Source organism: Gekko japonicus, unplaced genomic scaffold (genome assembly GCF_001447785.1).
Source record: "Gekko japonicus isolate JY-2015 unplaced genomic scaffold, Gekko_japonicus_V1.1 scaffold2045, whole genome shotgun sequence".
NCBI classification, from domain to species: Eukaryota; Metazoa; Chordata; class Lepidosauria; order Squamata; family Gekkonidae; genus Gekko; species Gekko japonicus.
In genome coordinates this window covers 287,342-304,724 of record NW_015174898.1, presented here as the reverse complement: position 1 = coordinate 304,724, position 17,383 = coordinate 287,342, and the positions used below count along the sequence as shown (strand labels likewise).

The following is a 17,383-nucleotide window of genomic DNA, read 5'->3' as shown; positions in this document are numbered from 1 at the left end:
CACTTGGCCTCCCTCCAGTTTGGCCAGCCCATCTGTTGGCCATTGATAATGCGCCGAGGGATGGTGAACGTTAGAAGAATAGCATAACATCTAACAAGAGGATGGGGGCTCCTAAACAAGTTTTTCTTCTCTTTGTTCTTCCTTATGTAGACTTAGCATAAGGACCAGCCAAGATGAATATGACTTATAGACTCTTGATCTGTGACAACTGTCTGACCTTTCTTTGATGGTCTAAAACTTTGGGACCGAGGGCTTTACAACCAAGTGAGAATGAAGAGGAAGAGAAAAGTTAAGAATCAACTTGAATTCAAAGGAACAGGAAACTGAAGGATACCCAGGATATCAGTGATGATGTTCCTCTTCACTTATAAGGTAAAGGAATATATTATAATTATGTATATAACTGTACACAAAAATATAAAGAGAGATGACCATGTAACATAACCAAAGAGCATTACTTACAGCATTTGTATCTTTTTTTTACAGTGTTTGTTTTCTCTTTTGGTGGTTAGAATTAAAAAAACAAGGAAACTGAAAACTTTTGGCTTCTCTTGTGATCCAGAAATGAGTTCCTTCCTGTTTGTTCTCATTCTTCCCTTCATTGTTTTCCCTGTGAACAGCGTAGGCCCAGGTAAGAAACTTACAGGGGGCTTTGACAAAAATCCAATTGTTCCTGACTCAAGTATTTTATTTTCCTCTGCCTATTAATACATTTAGATACAAATGTCTTCTGGAAATTAAAAAAAAAAAAACACAACACCTGGAATGAAAATGTAAGAATTGACCTACTGGATCAGACCAAAATTCCTTGTAGGCTTTCTGTCTCTGGCAGCCCTGGAGCATTGCAGACCTCAGCCTATGGTCTGAAGGTGTGAGATGCAGCAGCTCTGTGATGCTTAAATGTGTGTGGGTCTGGGCAGTGCCTTGCAGAGATATTTATACGTACTGCCTTGACTTCTGTAGAAGCAGCGTGTGAGGAAAATGGCCTAGGCCAGGGAAGCTCATGAGAGGTGAGGGTGGTTGGAGGGTTGTCGGTCACTGAATTGGCTCCTCCCCCTTAATACTAGTTTGATCTGTGGCAGTTAGTAGGCCATCCGGTTTAGTAGTGTCTTTTGAAGTGTTTTATTTCAACCTTCTATTAAAAGGAAAGGAGCAGGCCAGGCTGTTACTTCTTTGAGACCTAGAGCTGCCTCGCCGTTTGCCCCGGTTCTATTGGTCAGTTTCACACCCGAAGCCGCGCCGCTGATTTTGACCCGCGGCTTCGCCCGATTTCCTCCGCAGTTTCGTTCATCCTCAAAAAACAGATCAATGAAACTGCGGAGGAAATCGGCCGAAGCCACGGGTCAAAATCAGTCGTGCGGCTTCAGGTGTGAAATTGACCAACAGAACTGGGGCAAATGGCAGCGCAACAGCGAGGCAGCTCTAGTGCGAAATCAACCCATCTTTACAGTTGCCTGGAGAAGAAAAAGCCTCTATTAAAGAGACAGGACAGTGTGGGGAAATGGGCAGTTGAAACTTTTCATGGCATAAAATCATCTAGTAAATTAACATCCCATTGAACCTCTATTCGAGGGACAGGGATTTTTTCCCCATAGAATCATAGAGTTGGAAGGGACTTCTAGGGTTGTCTAGTCCAACCCCCTGCACAATGCAGGAAATTCACAAATACCTCCCCCTCCACACCCGCAGTGATCGCTGTTCAACGCCCAGGCTCTTAGCAACTCAGGCTCTTAGCAACTCTAGGTTACCTGGAAACCCTAGAGCAGTGATGGCGAACCTTTTAGAGACCAAGTGGCCAAACTGCGACCCAAAACCGACTTATTTATCACAAAGTGCCAACACGGCAATTTAACCTGAATACTGAGGTTTTACTTTAGAAAAAACAACTCATACATTAACTTAAGATGATCCAAACAAAGTAAGGAAAGCAATCCCAAATGTTTTCATTTACTTAAAATTATTTGGCAGAGAATTTGACACTTTAATGATGGTCTGGGCCTGGCTGGGGCAATGGCACACGTGCCCACAGAGAGGGCTCTGAGTGCCACCTCTGGCACCCGCACCATTGGTTCGCCACCACTGCCCTAGAGCATTGGTGTCAAACATGCAGCCCGGGGGCCAGATCAGGCCCTCGGAGGGCTGCAATCTGGCCTGCAAGGCCCTGGCTGTTTCCTGCTTCCTTTTCCAGTTCTGCTGCTGCTACATCACAGACTCTCTCAGTCACACAGGAGAGGTAGATAGGCAAGCCTCTCCTGTGTGATTGAGAGAGTTTGGTAAAGCACTGGCATTACATTTTTTATGTTTTATTTAAAGTTTTAAAAATGTTTAACTGTGTTTGTCTGTGTCCTTTATAAAGTTTGTATCTCCACTACCTGGCACTACATTTTATGACACACATGGCCCGGCCCAGCAAGGTCTCATTTACATCAGATCCAGCCCTCATAACAAACGAGTTCGACACCCCTGCCCTAGAGGGTTGTCACATTCCCTGGTTATAACAGCTTGCATATAACAGCTTATAAACATTTTCACCAAGACATTTGGACAAATTTATATAACAGCGTATATGAAAATACAAGAAGTTATATGGGAGGAATATAGTGTTTCTTTGAGGAATACTTTATGTTATTAAAAAGCCTATTACAAATTGTGTATATGAAAATATAGTGATTCTTTGAGGAATAGTTTTGTGTCACTAAATGGGGTTACCAGCTCTGAATTGGGAAATACCTGAAGATTTTGAAGGTGAAGCCTGAGGAGGGATCTGCACCCAAATCTCCATGAATTTCCCAGGCTTGAGACCTATCTTTTAGTTCAACTTTGAACAGACTGATGCAACTATGAATCTATGAATCTGCATATTAATTTGATTCTTTCTTTGTCCCAGATCTAGCCTCAGGCCCTGCTCCTTTCATTTCCATCGCAGGTTATAAGAAAGCAGGGATCCGAGCTGTTTGTCAGTCCAGTGGCTGGTACCCAAAACCTGAGGTGCTGTGGAAAGATGCCAGTGGGAAAAATCTGTCTTCTTTTTTTGAAAGAAACGTCCAGAAGGACAATGGGCTCTTTGAAGTGCAGAATGAAATCATCCTCACACAGAGTTCAAATCAGAACTTAACCTGTGTGGTCAGGAACACTCTTCTTAACAAAGAAAAGGAAACAACCATTCATATAGCAAGTAAGTTTCCAGCAAATGCTTCCAGTTATTTTGTACACGGGGGCCTGTGACTCTCAACTGAGGTGAACAGAGTCAAAGGTGAGCAGCGAGACAGCCAAAGTTGTCGCTGAATACCAAATTTAGAGAGTAAACCACATGAAGATGGCAAAGAGTTCTTATGTGGTCTCTTCCAAATGGGTTACCATTTTGACATACAAATTTAAGTGTTAGAGTGACTATAAGCTAAGAATGTGACTCTGGGATGGTTATATGCTGGCCATGATGTAGAAAAGCATGGTGTAGTAGTTAGATTATCAGACTAGGATCTGGGAGAACTAGATTTGAGTCCCCAATCTCCCATAGAAGTGGCCAGGTGACCTTTTGGCGCTTTCACACACCCTAAATAATCCACTTTCAGTGCACTTTCCAACTAGATTTTTACTGTGTGAACTAAACAGTCACTGAAGTGGACTGAAACTGCATTATTTCGCATGTGTGAAAGTATTAGTCTAACCTACTCCCACAGGGCTGTCCTTGTGATGATAAAATAGAGAAAATGGAATGATGTTGTAAGCTCCTCTGGATATCCACTGGGGAGAATGGTAAATAGCCTTTCCTTGATATATATAACTCAGCATTTGGTGTTCCCAGATATGTGGCAGATGAACTGCATACTGGAATCTGGAAGCCTCATAAGAACTGGTCTTCTTGAACCCATTTGAGAATTTAGATTCCCCCCCCCCTTTCCTGGTGTGGGTGTTTTTTTAATTAATTCCACGACTTTTATTTTTTTTTATTTATTTACTTGTCCACCACTATAGGAGGGAAGGACTATTTTAGAATGCATTGTTTTATTCCATTGGTGTTAGTCACCTTCAATAAATACATACATAAAACTGAAACAGTGGTATGTGTTGCCAACCTCCAGGGGTGGCTTGAGCATGTCCTGGAGATGACAAAAATCAGTTCCCCTGGAGAAAATGGGTGCTTTGGAGGGTATGGCATTATATACCAATGAGGTCCCGCCCCAAACGCTCCCCTCCCCAGGTTTCCATCCCTGGAATCTCCAGGTAGTTCCCACCCTGGAGTTGGCAACCCTAAACCATGGCCATTTCAAGCACTCGTCAACGGCAGCCATATTTGTGTGCTACATTCTTCCCTAAACGGGGTGAATTTTAACACCAAAGGGGTGAGGAGAACTGAATTCATCCTCTCCTCTACCTCACCTCTCTTTGACCGAATCCCTCCGCCTCCTGCCGCGCTAGGCTGTTATAGTAGGAAGAAATCAGAGCGTGTGACTTTCTCTGTGAAACGGAAAACACGTGAAACAACCGTGGCTGCCATCATCCTGACTCCTCAGAGCAGCAATATCTTACTTTATAAACCCAGGCAGCCTCTTCTATGGGAAGTACTCGATGGAACTGGTGGTCGCGGGATTCCCTGCAGCTGACGCAGATGGGGGTCTCATCCTCCTGGCAGAAGAGTTTCAGGGGCTACCGGCGAGGCTTCTGCTACTTCCAGGTTCAGATATTTCACCAGTTCCACCATATTCGCCAATCCCCAGCCGCCCCCTATTGAGTCTGAAGGGTCCCTCTTGGGTCGTTCCTCCGCACTGAACACATGAAAAGTCTCCCTCCTCTTCTTCCCAGCTAAGCTTGATGCAGGCGCGGCAGAACTTGTGCCCAGGGCCGGATTTAGACTTGCTGAGGCCCTAAGCTATACAAAACCCAGAGGCCCCCTACTGTTTTAAATTACATCAGATGGTCTCAGAAAAATTTAAAATATATACACCTTTTTAATATTGGAAAATATATTGTCTTTTAATTTTTATTAAAAATAATAATAAAGGATGTGTTTACAAAATCACAGGTATAATTACATAATTAAAGGGTTTTAAAATGACAAATAAGGCTCTAGCAGATTGCGAGGCCCTAAACTGTAGTTTATTTAGTTTATGTGTAAATCCGGCAGTGCTTGTGCCCGCGTAGGGGATAGGCGCGGGCTGCTTGAAGGACAATAAGCAAACCGAGCAGAAGACTTCATCTTGGAGCTGCTAAACAGCAGCCATGGCTTTCGTCTGCACAGAAGGCAGCAAGGCAGCCCAACCCCTCTAAGAAGCGGGTGCTTTTGTTTCTTTTCCTTGGGGTGGCCGGAGAGGGGAGGAACCACTCAGACCAGACTAAAGAGCGGCAGTGTCGTGCGATAGACAAGTTTATTGACGATTCATCGTGAGGAGGATGCATTTTACTCGTATGCCCTTAAAAGCACAGGGAATCCTATCAGTGACTGCAACCGGCTAAGGCAGAGAGTGCCTGGGCTGGTGCCACCTTAAGAGAGCTTTCCTGGGAGTGTAAGTCCCTCTGACTGAAGTCTTTGAGTTGGATTCTGAGTAGATCCTTGTGGTCAAAATTTTGTGTTGGCTGAATCACATTTTTAAAAAAAATCGTGTGTGTGGTTGACAGTTTAAAATGGAGGGGAGCCGAACAGTGTAAGCTATTAAATGAAGTAAATAAAAAACCCTCCTTTTAAAAGTCTATGATTTGTTTCAGTTGACAAAAACAATGGGGGAGGGGGGAACATGTGCGCTGATAAAGCAGCAATGTTGTGTGTATATTGCCAGAGAAATCCAGAATATAGCATCTGTACCCCATGTTGTGGCTCAAGTGGTTAAGATGCTGAACTGCAGGCTGTGGAAGGTCAGTAGTTCAGCAGTTTGAGACCCGAGTGTGCTGCATGATGGAGTGAGCTCCCGTCTCTAGTTCCAGCTCCTGCCAACCTAGCAGTTCGAAAGCAAGAAATTGCAAGTAGATAAATAGGTACCACTTCGGTGGGAAGGTAACAGCGTTCCGTGCGCCTTGGTGTTTAGTCATGCCGGCCACATGACCACGGAGACGTCTTCGGACAGCGCTGGCTCTTCGGCTTTGAAACGGAGATGAGCACCGCAACCCTAGAGTCGGACTCGACAGGCTTTTGAGCAAGGGAAACCTTTACCTTTACCCCATGATACATCCTCCGAGTGGTGAGGTAAATTATGGGTAGGGCTGCCAAACGGTGATACTGTCCGAATTATTTTTTTGGCTTGTTTCGGCTTTCTGACCTTGGGATTTTTAGTATGTTGTGGGATACACTGTTTCCCTCATGTTATGGCTTGTTGTTGTACTGTTTTATCAGGATCTCAAACTATTCCAGAAGATCGGCTCATAATGCTACAGCAGAAATATAAGCAATATGGGATGGAACCAGAAAGTGACCTTAATGCTCCTAAACTGAGTGTTGATGTCAAATGGAGGACTGATAGAGCTAAGTTTAGTTTTGCGAATGTCACAAAGGGCCCAGAGTAGGTGGAATGTGCTGACCGACCAGGTGGCAGGACCAGGCCGATTCGTACAAGAAACGAAATGTGAAAGCAAAGATCAAAGAAGGCAGCAAACAGAGCAGGACACCTTGGCACAGGAAACTAGATGGAAGGGCTCTCAAGATGTTCCTACGCCAAACTTGGGTGTACTAAAGCATTGCAACAAAACTGTGTAGTTGACGTATTCACTACCAGATGTGAGGGCTGATGAATTTATTGATAGATGAAAGGTTGTTGAAAGGTCATTGTATAACTACTACCTTTTTTGTTGTATTTTAATGTAAGTTCAAAACATATATACATCCCACTGTGTAACCTAGCTACCTTGGGACAAACTGTATTGTTTCTCCCCACTTTACTGCATTTAAACTTTGCTTTTCCTTCCAGACTCGGTCACTTGTGTATACTTATTTGTTTGTTCATTTATACCCTACCCTCTCCGCCAAAGCAGACTCAGGGCGGTATTATTGGCTCATGCATACGAGGGTCCCCTATTTGGGCTAACATTTTCCTACAGTGAAAATTCCCCTCTCTGAGCTGTGTTACCCCGTTGAGTAAACTAGTATAAGCCTGTCAGTTTTCCCCAGTCAGTGGCGGGTTTCTTTGTGGGGGAAGGAAAGCAGAGTGAATGGGTAAAAGGCCCATTGCTCAAGCTAGTTATTCCACCCTCCCTTCCCCCACAGCAGAATGTGCCACATTCTGTATGAAAACCAAAAATGTCCTTATAACAGTGAAAATTCCCCTCTCTGAGCTGTGTTACCCCGTTGAGTAAACTAGTATAAGCCTGTCAGTTTTCCCCAGTCAGCGGTGGGGGAAGGAAAGCAGAGTGAATGGGTAAAAGGCCCATTGCTCAAGCTAGTTATTCCACCCTCCCTTCCCCCACAGCAGTGAGCCACATTCTGTATGAAAAACAAAAATGTCCTTATAAATGATTATACAACTGCACAAAACATCCATGTTTGAAAGCAAGAATTATTCAGCTTCAGGCCTGTCAAGGAATTCAGGAGACTCTTGGACGTTTGGAAAAAACATCTTACTTCACAGTCACAAACTAAACAAGCAATCGCTAGGAGGAAGGCCCAGCGCGACTCTTTCCGCTACACTTCTGGGTGTTCTCCCAAGGTCCAAATCCAAACAGTTTGTATAGTATTATCCTTAGAGGTGCAGGAGAAGCAATCCACACATTTCTACATCCTTATCTTAACTGACTTGCGTTACCTTCTTGAAACTAGCTGCAACAAATGCATATTTTCTCCTGAGCCAGCAGTTGTGGTTCTGGCTGGCTACAAGCTGTACAAGTGATTTGTCACACACTGAAATTTTCTCCCGATGTTGCCCCCCAGCACTGGTATTTAGAAGTTTCCTTTAGTTACCATGATTAATAGATCTCTCCTCCATGAATCTGTCTAAATCCATGCTCATGGCCATCACTATAGTCACACTGAATTCCACCACTGAATTACTCATTGAGTAAAGAAGTACTTTCAATGCATTGCTCAGTAGCTTCACTGTCTACCACCAACTTATAGTATTATGGGAGAGGGAGGGAAAGTTCTCTGTATCCACTTTCTCCACCCCATGCATAATTTCATATACAACTCTCTCAAGACTCCCCTAGGTTTTTAACATGCGATGCGTAGGAAAACGATTTAATGTCAGTGAGGAAATGAGATGTGAAGCAGAAAGGAATGCCAAAGGTGGAGATGTTCTGTTCAGTTTGTGGGTTACTATATAGAATATTATTTTCTTTTAGTTTTAGGTAAGACAAAATGTAACTGATTGTAATCAGTATAATTATGTTCAAGACTATTAAGAAGAGCCCTGCTGGATCAGACTGAGAAGGATAAGAAAATAACTGAGATGAAAGAATCTATGAAGGCCAAACAAGTGAGGCTGAACGGAGCATGGATGACAGAAATATTGAGGTTAACTGGTGGGGTTAGTCCAGTCACCATTAGTTATCAGAGTGCTTGAATAAAGCTACAAACGTGGGAGTGTCACTTTACCAGGTTACTACACAAAGCCACATTGCAAGTTTAGAAAATAAACACTTATCTCTTTATTTGAGAAGTACACTTTGGATAGGAAAGAGCAGAGACTGATAGATTACTGACTTACTAGCTAAGGGATGGAAACAGATAGCAAGAGGCCCATCTGCCTCATGGTGCCAAGAGAGGACCACATGTTCCTCTCTTGGTGCATGCAGATAGAGAGCACATCTTCAGGGAGACAGGGTTGCCAGCCTCCAGGTGGGGCCTGGGGATCTCCTGCTTTTATAACTGATCTCCAGCCGACAGAGATCAGCTCCCCTGGAGAAAATGGCTGCTTTGAAGGGTTGACTCTGTGGCATTGTACCATGCTGAGGCCCCTCCCCTCCCCAAACCCCACCCTCTCCTGGATCCACCCCAAAAGTCTCCAGGTGTTTTCCAACCCAGACCTGGCAACCCTAGAGGGAGAGAAAGAGGAAGGGGAAATTGATCCCTGAGAACTAAATCTGCATTTCAAAGCGGATAGTGGCAGAAGAATATAAACACGCAGAAAGGTCAGTGTGACTATCTAGCTATCTAGTCTCTCTTGCCACTCAGTCTGGAGGACGTCACATCTGGATTCTAACAAGAAATATGATAGGGTGTCTTGTACTAACTGGGGAGATTGATGAGGCAAGACCATTATGAATGTATTTAATGTAGTTGCAAACTATGTATCCGGTCTTTCATCCTGAGGGCTGAGAGACCTCTACTGTAATAGAATAAACTGATTATTTCTTACCAATTTGTCTGAATCTTTACTGCTGGCAGGAGTTGAATAGGGGTCTTACAACAAGACCAGTCCATCTAATCCAGCATCCTGTCTCACACAGTGGCCAACCCGTTCCTCTGGTGGGCCAACAACAGGGCATAGAGGCTGAGGCCTTCCCCTGATGTTGCCTCCTGGGCTGACTCTGGGATTCAGAGGTTTCATGCCTCTGAATGTGAAAGTTCCCCTCAGTCACCATGGCCAGTAGCCACTGATAGACTTTTCCTCCATGAATCTATCTGATCCCCTTTTAAAGCTGTTTATTATCATGTTTTCTGACCATCAAAATGTCAGTGATATACACAGGTGCTTCCCCCTCAGGTTTAATGAATATAACCAATCAGATCTCAAAATGTGTATCAGAGCCCTGTTTCCCAGCCTGAGGCTCAGGACCCAAACAGTGGCTCATAAAGGCTTCTGAAAGTGGGTTGTGGACCAGCCTTCTCTAGTGGCTGCCACTGCCCTTTCCTTTGCTCTCTTATATTTTGGAAATCAGGATCTGACCCTGGGAATATTGGATACAATGGAGAAATGGTGCCACTGCTGCAGCGCAACTCCAGAGTAGGGGTTTAAAGTTTAGTCCCCCTCTCTGCTCAGCTAGTTGGCAGGGGAAAAGAGGGGGCAGCTGCGTGGCCTCTGTTGCCAGCTGTGGCAAGGGAGGGAGGAAATCTTGTGGGGCTGTCACTTTAAGGGAGGGGGCTGAGCCCCCAGGAGCCCCACCATGGTGTTGCCGTAAGTTGAATAAGACTTGATGGTACTTTCCACCATCAAATAATGTCCCACCCAACTGCTATTATTATCATTTTTGCTCCCCTGGCTACTAGCAACTCTAGTCTAAATTAAATGACATTGGTTTTTCAATTTTCTTCTCATCGTGGCAACGTATGCATCAGGCCTCATTGTGAGCAGTTAAGAGTTAAAGAGCATTAAAGTCTTTAAGACACACTGTTCATGGGAATGGAGACCCAAATCAGCATCCAGCTGTTTATTCATCAGAATGTGTTGATTTCTGCTTTTGTTCCAGGTGCTTTTTACATTGTGAAGCCCCCCCCTTTTTGCCCCCCTTTTAAAAAATCCAGATTTACATTTTGCCCCCCTTTTAAAAAATCCAGATTTCCAATCATCTGTTTGTTTGTTCTTTTGTGTTTCAGGTGACCTTTTCCCCAAAACACCTGCCTGGATAGCGGGTCTGTGTATATCCCTGGTGGTTTCACTTGGTCTGGCTCTCTTTATTTCTTACTTGTTTAAAATGAACAGTAAGTATTATGACAGAAAAGTGGCAGGAGATATTTGGCAATAACTGTAGATCTTTGTCCATGTGACAGTCCCAACAGGATATGATATCAAATATGGTATATATGGGGAAATGTTTTTCCCCACATATATCATTTATCATCCTGAAAAGTTAGAATGCTTAAAATATTTCCCTTTAACATTTTAACTATGTCTTTTTTCCTATATTTTAAATCCCATTCTAACCCCCTGCTTCCTCCTAATTGATTAGTTATTATTATTTAAATTATTTCATGTTATCATTCTTGTGATTACTCACAATTATTTGAATTATCGATGCTGATGTAATTATTTTGACTGTGATCTCGCTCCTACTTTTTCTAGCATAAGACTAACTGAAAAATCACAGGGCTTACCTACAAATAACTTACGATGGGAATGAATAGTTTCACATTTGCTGTAGCAATAACAGCTTTTCCTTTTATTCTAGGAAAACTCGCTGCAGAGCTTGGTAAGTGATTAACTTTTCAAAAATACAGCATTTGGGCCACAGTCTAATACGTAGCTGAGACACATTTATTTCAATAAATTACACAGGGAGACATGAAGGTACCTTATAATGAACCAGATCATCGGCCTATCAGGGTCAGAGTAGTACTCCGACTGGCAGCAGCTTTCCAGGGTCTTGGGTAGAGGTCTTTCACTGGTACCTTCTGCATTCCAAGCAGATGCTCTTCCAGTCCACTGAGCCGTAGTAGCCCCAAGTATTAAGGCTAGGAAAGGGGAAACGCCATCTTAAGCAGAGTTATATCCTTCTAAGCCGATTGGAAGGTTATAACTCCACTTAGAATTACTCCTAGTCTAAATGCATTGAGGTAAACATTTGATTCAGTAAAACCTCCAATAGCGGAAACCAGGCCTTGCTCACGGTGGCTTACAGCCAGGGGTCATTTTGTAGAAAAAGAGGTGCAGGAGCTCATTAGCATAACTAATTAGAATAACTTATTTGGATATGCCACACCCCCTGACGTCACCGGAAGTGTGTCAGAAGGCAACACCCACCGCTTAGGCTCCACTGAACTGTTTTGGATTGCTAGCTATTGGGGGGGAGGGGAAACGTGCAGACCTGACCTCGCAGAGGAGGGAGAGCTTGTACCTGAATAAAACTTGGTCTTAAAGGTGCCACTGGACTGTTTTGGACCGGGGGGGGCGGGGGGGCTCTGCAACTTACCTGACTGCTTCTTGCTCTGACTGAGGGCTGCTGGGAGCAGGGGGTGGGGCTTGTTGCATGTGCACGCCCCCTGGGCTCTTCACTGCCAGAGCTCCGCTTCTGTGCGCTTCTGCAGGAAATGACCCCTGCTTACAGCAAAGATCCTGCTTTTAAAAGATTTTCAGATTCCTTCAGAAGTAAAAAGAGGTATGCAAAAAACAATGTTTTGGCTCTCAAAGCACCAAGTTTTTTCCAAGGGGAAACTGGAAATTACTTTCACCTTGCCCATGATTACAAACTTGGACAATGCATCAAATTCAGGCAAAACAGCCTTTCAGACCCAGTTCACTATACAGAATTGTTCCTATTCAAGTGTCGATGTCTGTGAGGTGTTTTCTCTGTATGAACATTTCTTGTACAATCCTCCTCCTCTTCAATAGTAAAATACCTGCCCTCAACCCGTCATGATCACCCAAGCAGCAAAAATGGAGCACCCACCAATAAAGAAAGGATTTCACCACGATCAGGGGACAACAGTGGGAAGGCTTCTGAAGTTCTGTCCCTGCTAGTGGGTCTCCTGAGGCAGCTGGGTTTTGGCCACTGTGTGACACAGGGTGTCGGACTGGATGGGCCATTGGCCTGATCCAACATGATGTCTCTTATGTCCTAATGTCCTTTGCTTTTGTATACTATAGAAAAATCACATTGTTGGTATTGTTGCCTTGTCGACGAGAAAGGTGACAACTACTCTTTTGAACTAACGCCTCTTTTATCATGAAGATGATGGCTGTTATATTAATATTAAGCAAAGATTCCTATTTTCATAGGGCTGCTAATTTTTATTCATATGCTTGCTTTTAGGGTGGAGAAACATGGTGGTGCCAATAGAGAAAGGTAATAAGTTTCTTTGTGATTATTTTATTTCTTTAGCCAGGAGCCCCCAGTCTGTTTCAGCTTGTGGGCCCCTTTGGGATTTTGACATAATGTCGTGGGCGTAGCCACAAAACAGCAGCCACAAAGAGGCAGTGCCAGCCACAAAATGGCTGTAGCAGCTTACTTTCAGTTACACAGTGAAGATCATTGTGCTGCGGCAGCAGCAGCTGCCAAAGCAAAAAAATTTAAAATCTGTACAGCCAGTAGGGTTGCCAAATGGTTTTCAAATTTTTTAAATCTACACAGCCAGTCAAATCTCCAATGGCCAGTCAGAAGTCTTGCTGGCCAAAAGCCCCACCTGGCCTTGCCCACTTTCTAAAAACACTTGCTGGGCACCAGGAAAGGTGTTGGAAGGGGCCATACCATATTTGGGACCCTTGACTTTAGCTATGCTTAACAAATTTTTAGTCAAGCGGCACCTTTAAGACCAACAAAGTTTTATTCAAGGCATAAGCTTTTGTATGCACGTACACATCTTCAGGTACATTGAAATGGAAGTTACCAGTCCATGCAAATTAGCATAAGCATATTAGCAATTAACTAATTAGCATAAGCATAATAAACGGAAGAAGACAGTTTGAGTCTAGTGGCACCTTTAAGACCAAAAAGTTTTATTTAAGCCTTAACGGTGCCGCTGGACTCAAATTTCATTCTGCTTTGGACCAACATGGCTACCCACATGAATCCGTAATACATGGTGTTTAACAGATGCAAAGACCAAACTGGAATAACAAGCTTGGTTTATATGGTCCCCATTTGTTTGGGTTTAATTCCAGGGGAAACATTGTGGAGGAAATAAAACAAGCTATGCTTGTTATTGCTGCTCCCTGATGACAAATTTTTCACATTGATTTTTGAGATGATAAAGTTACCCAACCAGGTGACTTCTACCATATATTGGTTTGTTTTGTTTGATGAGATACATCTTGTATTTGAATGCCCTCTTGTGGTGAGATCACATATTTACCATGTAAGGTGACCTGGAATCAGATGAGCAGTTTGATCCAATGTAGTTGCTGTTGGCTGCTGGATTTAAAGAGCACAATCAGACAGCGACATCTGCCTTCCGTGCCCTAGACGCTGGCAGCCTGTTCTGCCCCGTCTTTGAAGCGGAGTTAACAGACACCGGGGAAAGACTGGTTTTTACAGATGCCAGCGCTTTCACTCCGCGTTTCCAGAGGTCTGAACATCCGTGTCATGAACTCAAGGCAGTTGGGAAGTGTAAACATTAAGTTCTGTCTCAGCCCTGGGATTCTTTTTTAGTTGAGTTGTTAGTGATGAGCACATGAGCGCATATGCACATCCTTAAAATTTAAAAACCCCAAACAGACAGTGCGCTCTGTGGTTTAGGTGCAGTACTAATCTGGATGAATGACCACGGAGCGAGCACATGGTGAAGCTGACTCAGGATGATCAAACCTTCCCGCTACAACTTAAACTGGTGCAGTTAGGGGTGTGCCAAGCCTGTCGTCTGACCACAGTATTATTCATGCAACCCGTGTGGGAAATACAACAGGGTCTCAGCCAGCATAATGTCTTAATGTCCTCCTTCAATTAAAAAAACCCTGCTGCTGTGTGTGAGGTCTCATTTTCCCACCACTCAGCATCTAATATATCCTAGATTCGAGTCCAGTAGCACTTTAGGGACCAATAAGATTTTCCAGGTATAAGCTAGGGGTGGAGCTTGCCACCACAATCCTGGTGTCATCATCCCTCCCGTCGCAGCCATTCAGTGCCTGAAAAGAATGAATGTCATAGGGTTGCCAGCTCTGGACTGGGAAATACCTGGGGAGGCCGGGGTTTGGGGTGTGGAGGGGAGGGACCTCAGGAGAGTACAGGGCCACAGAGTCCACCCTCCAAAGCAGCCATTTCCTCCAGGGGAACTGATTTCTGAAGTCTGGAGATCTTCTGTTTTAATGATGATTTTATGCATTTTAAATTGAGTATTGTAATAGGTTTTTAATATTGTAAATCTGCATTAATTGCAAATACATATATGCTGTTACCCGTCCTGAGCTTACAATGTGGGGAGGGTGGGCTATAAATCTAATTAAATGAATGAATGAATGAATACTGGGAGATCTCCAGACCCCACCTGGAGGTTCACAGCTCTATAATATCTGGTGTTATAATACACAAAAGAGCAACCAGTTTATTCTCCTGGCACACAAAAACCTACTATACATACAACTGCACAAACACACAGGAATTTGCAGAGTTCCAAAACTTACCTCTTGATAGATAAATGAGGAAAAATCCCCGGTCTAGCAAATACTTTTGCTTTGGGTCCCTTGCCCTAAGAGAAAGTGAGGAGGTCACTTTCTCTTTCAGACACTCTTTTGTTAGCCTTAAGGGAATCGTTTTTTGTATTATGCCCCATCACTTGCCAAACCATTACTGAGTTTACCCCCTTCTGATACATCTGAGGCCCTCTCTGAATCCTGTCCTCCGACGTCTTTGCTAGAATTTTTGATCGGGGTATACCTACATCCCTCCAGACCCGCTGAGCAAAATGGAGGTGTTTCAGCTAGGAGGTGCATTTCTTGCACTCCTCAATTCCTATCAGTGGTGAAAACCAGGGCTATTTTTGGGCAGGAACGCACAGGAACGGAGTTCCGGCTGGCTCCTGAGTTGGCCATGCCCAGCAGGAACTCATTAGCATAATGGGCCACACCCAACAGCAGGAACTAATTAGGATTGGCTACATTAGGGGTGTGTGGCCTAACATGCAAAGGAGTTCCTGCTACAAAAAAAGCCCTGGGTTTTGACAACAAACGAGGTAAACAGAATAAGCAGCAAAAGGTGGGTGTGGCTGGAGGAGCACACTTCTGGTAACACAGGGGTGTGGCCTCATATGCTAATGAGCTGTGCCGTCGGGGTGTGGCCTAATATGCTAATGAGTTTCTGCTGTTGGGTGCGGCCAGTTATGCTAATGAGTTCCTGCTGGGCTTTTTCTACAAAAAAAGCCCTTGTGAAAACATTCTGTTCCTTCAGGCCCTACTAAGAACCAACTACATCAAACTGAAAAGAAATAGTTTTTATAACTGGTGGTGTCCAGCTTACTGCAAGTCTAGGAATATTCCAAACTACAATGAGAGGAAACATATTCCCCAGGAGGGTTTCTCGTCATGGAAAATTTCCAACAACAAATGAATCAATGACTTGGCTCTGAAGCACATAGCTCTCTGCATGCTGGATTCAATTTTCCTCCATGCTGAGTGACTGACAGGCAGCCTTCACACATATTGGAGTTGGCAACTGAGCGTATGGTGGAGAGTGTCATTTCTGGGAGAGATTTAAAGGGGAGAAGCTGTGTGACTCAGTGGTGGAGCATGTACCTTGAACACAGGAATCCATGTTCCATGCCAAATTAAAAGACAGGTAGCAAGTGTTGGGAAAGACCCTTCTGTGGACAGCTGTTGCCAACCAGAGAAGCAGCACCATGCTAGATGGAACAGTGTTTGGCACAGGGCACCTGTATGTCTTTAGTCACCATGATCTGGATGGACCAGGCTGGCCCACTTCTGTCAGATCTTGGAAGCTAAGCAGGGTTGGCTGTGGTTGACTGTTGGATGGGGGACCACCCAGGACGTCTAGGGTCTCTACACAGAAGTAAACAATGGCAAACCACCTCTGTGTGTCTTTTCCTAAAAATCCCTGTGGGGTCACTGTAAGTTGGCTGTGACTTGATAGTGCTCCACATCACTTGTATGTCCAGTCCCTGGAAGGAATGCGGATGCTACATGCTCCTGTGACTCAGCACTCTCATACAGCATTTTGGCTCTCTCCTCTAGTCATGATTGATTAGCAAGAGGAGCTGCATCAGTCACTGTGGAAGTTACACTTTCATTTCCTCTCTCTCTCTCTTCTCCCCTGCCCCACCCCGCAGCAAACATAACCCTGGATCCAGACACAGCGAACCATGAGCTTATCCTGTCTGCAGACCACAAGAACGTGATACAAGGGTTCATGTGGCACAGACTGCCTGACAACCCCAAGAGATTCGACCCGGAACGCTGCGTGTTGGGAAGGGAGGGGTTTTCCTCTGGGAGACATTACTGGGAAGTGGAGGTGGGAGAGGAGGGCTACTGGGCAGTAGGGGTGGCCAGGGACTCCGTGAAAAGGAAAGGGCGGCTCATCCTTGACCCCAAAGAAGGCATCTGGGCCGTAGAAAAGTGTCCGGTCCAATACCAAGCCCTCACCGTCCCCGAGACTCCTCTACCGTTGCGGAAGAAACCCCGGAAGCTTGGGATTTATTTGGACTATGAGATGAAGCAGGTGGCGTTTCACGATGTCAATCACAAGACCCCCATCTTCACATTCCCCATTGCCCCTCTCAGCGGGGAGAGGATCTTCCCCTTCCTTCATGTCGGGGTAGGGTGTTGGCTTACAGTTTGTCCCTGAGGCTTCCCTTGCCTGTGGACTGGACAGAAATACTTGACAAAATGGAACCTAGAACCAGGGTGGAGCCAGTAGGTCCATGTCCTTACCAATTCCCCCATTCATGCAGTTTTTGAAAACGAGGCATTATGATTTGCCAGTGAACTTACAGCTTGCAGTGAAGAATGGGTGCTTGTTTTTTGGAATGACAACATTTCTGGCTATAAAAAGGAGGAATAATGGCTGGTGTGTTCAAAATATGATAGCATTCAAAGCTGTACCTGCCTAACTACCTTAGCCTTGCCCATTCAATAGCATCCCT

The 17,383-nt window shown here is 44.5% G+C and overlaps 1 protein-coding gene across 1 annotated transcript; it reads left to right on the top strand.

The window, feature by feature from the left end:
• The first annotated feature begins 564 nt into the window (after nucleotides 1-564).
• LOC107121959 (butyrophilin subfamily 1 member A1-like) lies at nucleotides 565-17,175 on the top strand. The gene is made up of 6 exons (XM_015424978.1): nucleotides 565-631; nucleotides 2,888-3,175; nucleotides 10,457-10,561; nucleotides 11,029-11,049; nucleotides 12,610-12,642; nucleotides 16,571-17,175. The coding sequence occupies exons 1-6, from the start codon at nucleotides 565-567 to the stop codon at nucleotides 17,083-17,085; spliced, it is 1,029 nt and encodes a 342-aa protein (XP_015280464.1). The 3' UTR covers nucleotides 17,086-17,175.
• Nucleotides 17,176-17,383: the final 208 nt, after the last annotated feature.